Raw genomic sequence first — 9018 nt, 5'->3', positions numbered from 1 at the left:
GTCAACAGGAAACAAGGAATATCTAGGAAAAACACAGAATTGTACCGTACCACTCATATGTTCTTCCAACCCTTCCATACAAACGGTAAGCTAAATCGCCATACCCTTGTTAGGCAAACTTATCATTTAAGCATTCTATAGAGATTAGAATGGTTTCTCCTAATGAACTCAGTAAAAATCACTGATTAATTCACTGGGATAACTAGTTACTACAATTCTCAAAACTGAAATATACTGTGCAAGATAAGAAACGGCACTGTGATGATCCCTGGTGCAACAGTTGCTACAATAAGAGAAAAATCTTAAAAAATAAAAGGAAGTCAAAAAACTTTATTCACACCAGAAACACAGACTTCAGTGGAATTTTCCTTTATCAAAATAACCCCATTATGGTTACTTACATCTTTGCTGTAAGAGAACTGTACAATATATATATAAATATATATAATTAAAAAAAAAAATCAACTTTTGTGCTTCCTTAATATTAATCGTCATCTTCTTCCTCTTCATCGCTGATCACGTATTTCTTATGCTTCTTACTTGCTTTGTCATCATCCTCTGCTTTTCTCTTTCCAGAAGGTTCACCTTCCTAAAGGCAAAAAAGGACAAAAATAAACCAACATACTTCAAGCCAAAATAAAAAAACTCGGAAGAACAACAAAAAGACCTCAAAGTCTTTCTTGTAAGAAAAGCAAAATTATTAGTTCTAGTTTTTCCATTTTGTGCTACTGTGACGCAGGACTGCTTACGTATCACTGCTTCAAGTTCAGTCAATGTTGCTACCAGTCTCAAACCCCGACCTGAGAGGGTCCATCATACAGCTGCAGCTCCACTTACCTCCACGGACATGCAACCGTATCTGCTTCAAACTGAACTGCGGCATGGAAGTCATTTGTGTCATAATCTGGATTTATGGCATGTGCAGTATCATTCTCAGCAAGTCTTACGAGCATGGGTAATTCCCAGAATTTGTAGTGAGTTTTTCAACATGCAGAAGCTCTCCCTTCGGGCAGCCTGCGTAGCTTTGCTAGGTTTTCAGACTATTGACACTTGTACGCCCTAAATTAGAGCTACTGAAGCAAAGAAATTCAGTAAGGGGGTAGGCATTTTGTTTGTTCATTAAACAAAACAAAACACTAAACCACTCTCTGGCATAAAGGAAAAAGACTGATGGGAAACCACTAGTACTGAGGATCACCACCAGTAACAGTCCAAGAAAAAGAGTAGTTTAGGAGGCTTCAAAGCTGGTCAAAGGAACTCAAATCATTGAGTTAATTGCGGTATTGCTTGCAAACGGGTAATGACTTTCATAGGCTTGATGCCCAATTTTTAGCACCTAAACGTAGAGGCAACAGGTTGATTTTTATTCCATGTGCATTTACACCAGTTCAGTTTAAATCATCCTTCCAAACAACATTTTAAATCAGAATGCTATGAAAATGTTTAATCAAACTACAAATCACTAGTTGTTAATGCAAAACTCAATTTTGACATGAAGAACAAGTGGTAACTCAATTATTGTTTAAGAAGACGACTATCTTTAAAAATACCCTCAGGTCTAAGTAACCTCATCCCTTTTTCCATTTGTTGGTTTTGTTGTTGGTTTTTTTTTTAAAAAAGCAAGACATATTACCTGCATTTTAAGAAGCAGCAAAGATTGAGTTTTAGAACTTTAATGAATTATTAGAGTTCCAGAACTCTAATGAATATTTTTTTATTCAAAGCGTTTTATTCTATATTAACATATTAAGTTAGTACAGTGAGAATCTCAGTTAGGAATGAATTTTAAGCATGGAAAACAGACATGAGTAGGGGTGAGAATCCTCAATGATAGCTTCTTCCTCAGAACAAGCATTCTCTTGTAATCTAGCTAGGGTATTGTTAAATGATTCATCTTCCTGTTTAGCAGAATATCCCCATTAATTATGGTAAAAGTAAAACTACTTGCCATGTGGTGATCAAGCGTATTAATAATAGATTGATGTTTTCAGTAATGGTAACAAATTGTTACCAGGACAAAGATTTGCGCTGTGTTGTTGACTGACAGCACATAAAAGCACGTCTCTGTGCAAGGAAGTCTGTGTTTCACGTACGCGGATACGTATTACAAATACCATACTTCCTACGCGGTGGCTGAAAGTAAGTAGTGGTGCATCACTGGTTTTTTGTTCGTAATACTGTAGCACCCCTCCGTGGCCCTGATGGGAATATTACCTTTAAGTCATGTAATTTTAAAATGGAGGCTGTTGTTCCTCAAGCAGCAGAGAAATGCTGTTGACTAGACCTTTTCTTCCGAGAGACTGGAATTGCGAAGTCCTGACGTTGCTATGTCATAAACCAACAACCAGTAGTGTCTTACAAATAAACAACTCAATCTCTACTAACAAACACTAGCAGAGCTCACAAAATTACAGTTTTGTCTACATGCCTCACTATGGCCGTCTCCAGGATTACTGTCATATTTTCCGAAATATTAAAATTTTCCTCGCTGTATAATAAAAAGCCAGAATCTGCCTTTAAAAGAAAAACTAATTTTTACTTCTGCTTCGTATTACAATGCCTGTTAGTGCAAATACTCAGCTGACAGTAGAAGAGAAGTAGTGTCACGACAGCAAGAACGTGCATTCAGAATGTAGCAAACATCCAACAGGCTGGGAAATGAGACATGCCTCCCGAGAAGTTTACAGGAAGCACAGCACAGAAATGCAAATGAGAACAAGCTTACTCCTTCAAAAATTAAGGTTTCTTACATTATAGAGGCACGTGCCATACTGAAAACTATGTCATACCTCAGTCATTTTTAAACACAACTTTGGAATTTCAGCAGCTGTGATTACCGAAGTCTGACATGCATTCATTCACTAGAAAGACACATAGCAAACTATGCTGCAAAATTACTCTTTTAAGAACAAAAGGATGTTTTATGGAAGCCTCTAAAATTCAAGAATAAGTTCTAGCCACTTCAGCAGCTATTAGAGTAGCACACTAGGAATGACTGTAGGAAATCAACTGAAAGACATCTTAGGGCAATGGTTAAAATAATTTAAACATTTAAAAATAATCTCTTAAAGGAAACGGTGATATAAAGCATTAAAAAAATATTCCGTAAGCTTACACCGACCGACTCAAACTTCCTTTTTTTAAACTTCTGCATGATATCCTATGCATAAACATTTAAATAAAATATAATTTACAGTAAAACAGGACAGGGAGATTAATCGAACTAGCATGCCAGTGTAAAAACATCTCTCATAACCTACGAGGCAGTAATAAGAACCTATGAAGCTAAGTTAATTTGTATTTATTGTTCTGCCACGTAAGTGAAGGTGACTATCAGCAGAGCTCCGGTGTGTCCGAACTACCGCTCCTAAACCACGCTGGGCTTCAGAGAAATGCAAGCACGGCTGCAACTTGGGGCTGCGCTATATTGATCAACAGCAAGATTACAGTACTACAGAGCTGGCGATGTCTAAAAGAAAGCAAACTAATGGGCTACTAAAACCAAGCAGGCCAAACACCTGACCCAACCCAATTCCCTCCTGACCAGGGCAGTGGGAAGCCTGGGAGCCAGAGCCAATTGCCCTTTGTCCTGAATTCCAAAATCCCCTCTTCTTTCAGCTTCCCAAGGTACACAGTAAATGTCCTGTGGCTCTTTGCCACGGAAGCATTTTACAATGAGGAGCAAGGGTCAGGAAAACAGACTACACAGGTATAGCTGATACAGGCCAGAGTCCATATGCTTCCTGGCTCCGCTTCTACCACTGGATGGAAATAGTTGTTTTAATCTCAGGAACGGTATCCGTCAATTTTGAAAAGTGTTACACTGCAGTGCTGTATCAGAAGTGACATTACTTGAAATGAACTAAACCTCAAGACGTGATATACACAAAGATTCATTTGCTTATACCCAGCAGTGATAAATTACAAACCAATAAAACACACTTTAGAAGACCACCGCTGTAGCTAACAGTTAACTCGATCACGGCCTCATGTTTAGGATGATACTTGGGCGATGGATAACGTCTATTTAGCAATGGACATTCACTCTTTTTAATTCAGTTTAACTCTTCTATTTAAAAAGAGCAGAATTACTATGTGAAAATGCTTCCGCTATTTCCATAATAAACAGGAGAGGACCATGTAGCTTAGGAGACAACACTGCACTAAGATTCCGATATTAAGTCTTCTCACTCATTGCATAATTTTGGTAAAGTCATTTTACATAACTCTGCATAAATTTTTCCGTCTTTAAATCAGCAGTAACAACAGTGACCTCCTTTGGGAATCGCTCAGGTCTATGAACTAGTGCAGCGTATAAGAAATTGGTGATTAATTACCATGGAAAGCATGCCAAGTCAAATAATACATTCATCACAGCATAAATGAAACTACAAAAGTCTCAGCTTTAAAAAATTAGATTTAGTGCAGGAAATGCTCCTGACTGAAAATGAGTAGCTTAAGAACAAAATCCTTTTCTTACCTCATCACTAGTAAGTTTCTTTGCCTTGAGTAGTCTTTGTGTTTTATCTTCATCTGAGCCCTCATCACTGTCAGAAGAGTAGATTCTAGCACGTTCCTCTACAGAGAAAAATGAAAAGACAAATATTTATCTGAAATCGGTGAAGAAGAGAAACTGTTAAAAATAATTCTCCCACAAAAATTAATTAAAAAGTCCCACAAAAAGCTGGCAGAATCTAACCCCAGGGTAAACAAAATAAACTTATACGAACTGAATTCATGTCTCCTCATGTATCACATGAACTGGCAAAATACCATCTTACCAGGACTCCACTGTGAAATTAATCCATCTGAATCACACAGGCCCTACTTACGTGCTGGTAAGGTTTATTATTACCTCTGATGCCACCTTTGTATCTGTTTTTGATAGCTGCTAGACTGATTGCATCATCTCCCTCATCCTCTTCATCATAGCGATCAGGTTCTAAATAATTTGCACTCAGACCACGCTGATGCTGCTTCTCCCGCATTCTTCGCTGCTGAGATTCTCTACGAATGGAAGCTCTTAATCTCTCCTCTTCTTTCTGTCCAAAGAAAGAAGCAATATATAAAGACCGAGGGAAAAAAAAATACTGAAGAGCACCTTGTATTCTACTGTAGCTTTTGAAATAATTTCACAGCAGTGTAAAGACTGTACATATTCTGACTTTTTTTGTCGTCTGTAAGGTTAAGCAAACTGCACCCATGGCTGACAACTCTTGTCTGTAACTCCAAAATACACTTGGTTTTTCATGAAGTCATAAAATGTTCAGAAATGTTCAGCTGTATTACAGTTGTGATTCTTTAGATTAAATCAGCAGATAGGAGAGTTCCGTGCCACAATACCTTAATCATTTCTGTGCGCTGAGACTCTGGATCGCGACCTGCCATTGGCAAAATACGAATTTTCTGCGTCTTTGAACATCTATCTGCCAGAGACAGAGTCATCTTCCTGTGAGTGGCACTGTCCGTAGAGTGTGGCCTGTTAGAAAATTGCTATGGGTTAAATACTTCGTAAAGGAATGTATCCATTTTTAAAGGACAACGGTAAGGCCGGCATACTTAAGATTTCAAAGATTCATCTGCACAGAAGTAAAAGCATCATCCTTTCATTTATTTATTTACTTATGTGCATTGTAACAGCTACTGGAGGCACCAATTCCCCTCTCAGCAAACCATCTGCAGTCCATTACCAGCCTAAATAATCATCCTCACATTTCACATCAATATCCCAAGACATAATCATCATCTCGATAGCAATTGTGCATCAGAAGAAAGGTTAATTTCAGGCAATATTAATAGTCTTTCTGATTCAGATGCGGACTTGCACTTAAAAATGCAAATTAAAAAATATATAAGAAAATAGATGTAGCCTACATACTGCAGCAAATAGCATATTAACCTTTCAAACTGGGACACCTAATTTAGGAAAAATCTTATCAAAATACTGACTTTGGAAAATAGCACATTCTTATTAAACAGTTAAGCTCTGAAGGTTTACGAACTGGTATCTCTAATTTGTATATACTAGTTACCAACACTTAATTGCAAAAGTAGTATCCACATTTGATATACAATAGCATGTTTACCTGAAGGTTAACTTTGTCTTGAAAACAGCCTGTCCTTGTAGACCTGTCCCTTGTCTGATAAACAAATGGTTGTGATCTCCCTGCAGCGGCGCCTTGTACACGTCAAAGACCTCATTGCCCAAGTGGAGAGACATGCTTAAAAGAGATTCATGTATCAGTTACTTGAGAAAGCCACTACAGTCTATTTTTTGCCTCATTTATAAATGGAGAAAGCCTTCATGTCTCCTTTTTATATACAGCCAATAATTAGATCTCCAGCCAAACTAAGCAGAGCATAAAATTTTCAAAGCACTAAAATAATTTCTGCTGTGGAGAACTGACATCAAAGTTTGTTGACCTTCCAATTTTGCACGCCACGGCACTTCACCGTAAGAACAACTGTATTCCTTCAATAGCAAAAAGTCCAAGCTAACCTTCCATCCGACCATTTGACTATCCGTGCATTACTTTCTCTGATCTCATTCCCTTCCTCATCTCGTCGCATCCGCCATCGTATCGTGTTTTCTACCTGTGGGGAAAAAAAAAACCCAGAACACTTTTTCTAACTCATAGTAAGGAATACTGTGGTAAAATATACTCTATATAGGTCAAGAGTTACAGTTAGAAAGGCTAGATAATTTGCTGCACGATGCAAAGAAATGAAGGTGAAAGGTATCGCTTTTATAGGTGAAACGCAGCCGTCAAGCCTGTTTTTAATTTATTACTAAAATGGATCAACTTTTCTCAGCGCTGAACTGCTCCACACTTTCATAATCTGAACCGTAACTCAAAACACCATTTTGAAATACCTGAAGCAGACTTTGAAGACATGCGGCTAGATAAGTGTAAAAAAGAAAAAGAAAATTAACATTGTACCTTGAGTTTCAACCTAGTTCTACCCTCTTCATCAAGCATCTCCTCATCTTCAAATTCATCCTCGTAATACTGGGGATCAAAAGGTCTGCAATAAATTATACAATAGAGTCTTTATTCTTCTAAAAATTAATCCAGATTATTCTAGAGTTGTGCAAAATAACAGGTGCTTGAAAGGTTTAAATTATACACTGCACACAACAGTAGGCACTGCAGCCGCAAGACGGCCATTTCTGCAGTAATGTAATTTACTGCATTGGTTCTCCACCACGGGAGGCCTACCCAAGTGTCCTCCCTACCATCAATTACAGCCACTTTAACATTCAGACCCTCTAAATGGCTCTAGCTAAAGAAAGCAAGTCTGCCTCAGAAAGTACTGTTTCCTTAGTATCAGGATGATGAGGTCAGGGTTCAGTCGGGAACAAAATATATACAATATTATACAGAGAAAACAAAAAGAAAAATTATCATCTTATAAATGTGGTGAATTAGGGATTTTCTAAGAGCACAAGCTTTGTCGGTTTTTTATTTGAATCTCACAACCAACGAAAGGGAAAGGAAGATGAGATTGTTTTTCCCCTCTTCCCTCAAAAAACCTGAGGACTGGGGTGGGAGTGAGTGGGGGAAGGCTATTCCCTAGCCTCCTTCCTCATAGCTTCCAGGCTGCTGCAAGGGGAAGAAGTGATAAAGAGACTCTGCTACCGTACAATTCTATTTTCAGTCCTGTCTGACCCAAAGATCCTGAGGACTTCCCTCACTGATTACAGCTGAAAGAGTCTATAGCATGAAATCCAGGAAGAATGATTTAACTAATGTATAACAAAAACAATGCTACACTGCCAGCTAACACGACTCCTATTAAACAATGCAATGAAGTTGCTTAACAAAACACTCAAAGAGACGGATTTAAGAGCAGTTTACCAGAAGTGCTGAAGGTGGGCTTTAGGGCCAAACCTATCACAAACAGCTCTAATAATTTATTTTGTTTCTCCTTATCAATTCCAGAAAATTTCTTTAGCTTGGGTTAGGTAAATAGGAAAATGAGTAATCAGCCTCTTCACAGTCAAATAGCACATTTAGCACACACAAATAAAAAAGGGCTTATTCTAAAATTCAAAATGATGTTTTTATCACTCCAAAGTGCATAAAGATCCCGTGCATTTGGCTTTCACATCTCTGAGAGTCTGAACCCGTGTTTAAAATTCAAGTGATAGCATGTGCTTTCAATTAAATCATATTTGTGTTTGTTTTTTAAAGACAAAAAGTTATTCAATCAAGCTGAAACCCAAGCTCATAAGAAAATTACTCAGCACTTGATCAGACAACAACAATAGATACTGCTATTGACTGATAACAACCAAAAGCGTGCAACTTAATGTCAACTATTTTAAATATGGCCAACATATTTAATTGTGTTACTAAAACAAAAGCAATATAGGGGAACACTAAAAAACCTCATCAATCATGTATTTAATGTGCAATTACCTGGGCTCCACGCTAAGGAAGTTGGGCAGCTTCACAAAATACAAATCATTACCCAAGTCTGTGTTTACTTTTGGTATTTCTACCTCTATTCTAGTCTCTGGAATAGGCTCTTCTTCCTGCTGTTCTTGACTCAGTCCATTCTCATCCTAATGAAAAAAAGGCGAATAGGAGCGTGAGTGAAAAAAGTCCGTCTGGCTACTGGTGCTCTAATAAGCACTTACATTTTGCTTGAAGAAAAAAGTCATGCATATGCACAGCGAGAGACGGGGACGCTTTGGGTGAAGGAGCTTGCACATTTTCAGTGAAAGCAATCCAGTTCAGCATTTTCACGTGCCACTTGAAGTGATTTCAAATACCAGTGCAAACTCAAGAGACCAAAGACAGTAAGGAGACAGCAAAGGAGCTGACATACAGTTTTCAGCTACGCATTGGAGAGTAAACGGGGGACAACTTTTCCCAGATAAAAAAAAATATTTTTATGTATTATCATCAAGACCCAAAATGAAAATATTTCTCAAATAGCTGTACTAAGGCACCAAAGACAGCTATGACTTTGTATTTCCCTTGATGACAATCAAAACTACTCAGTATATTT

General features: G+C 37.8%; 1 protein-coding gene across 1 annotated transcript in view; it reads right to left on the bottom strand.

Annotated features, from left to right (window-relative positions):
* Positions 1–327: 327 nt before the first annotated feature.
* Positions 328–9018, bottom strand: part of LEO1 (Leo1, Paf1/RNA polymerase II complex component, homolog (S. cerevisiae)) — a 13083-nt gene continuing 4392 nt past the window's right edge. The window contains exons 5-12 of the mRNA XM_009330994.1: positions 8424–8569; positions 6942–7026; positions 6500–6594; positions 6087–6221; positions 5344–5479; positions 4856–5042; positions 4481–4578; positions 328–589 (exon numbers count right to left, since the gene is read on the bottom strand). Of these exons, the coding sequence (XP_009329269.1) occupies positions 485–589; positions 4481–4578; positions 4856–5042; positions 5344–5479; positions 6087–6221; positions 6500–6594; positions 6942–7026; positions 8424–8569 (987 nt within the window). The 3' untranslated portion in view covers positions 328–484. The remainder of the gene's footprint in view (positions 590–4480; positions 4579–4855; positions 5043–5343; positions 5480–6086; positions 6222–6499; positions 6595–6941; positions 7027–8423; positions 8570–9018) is intronic.

This window comes from Pygoscelis adeliae, unplaced genomic scaffold (genome assembly GCF_000699105.1).
Source record: "Pygoscelis adeliae isolate BGI_AS28 unplaced genomic scaffold, ASM69910v1 Scaffold318, whole genome shotgun sequence".
NCBI lineage: Eukaryota > Metazoa > Chordata > Aves > Sphenisciformes > Spheniscidae > Pygoscelis > Pygoscelis adeliae.
This window is presented reverse-complemented; position numbering and strand designations above follow the sequence as displayed.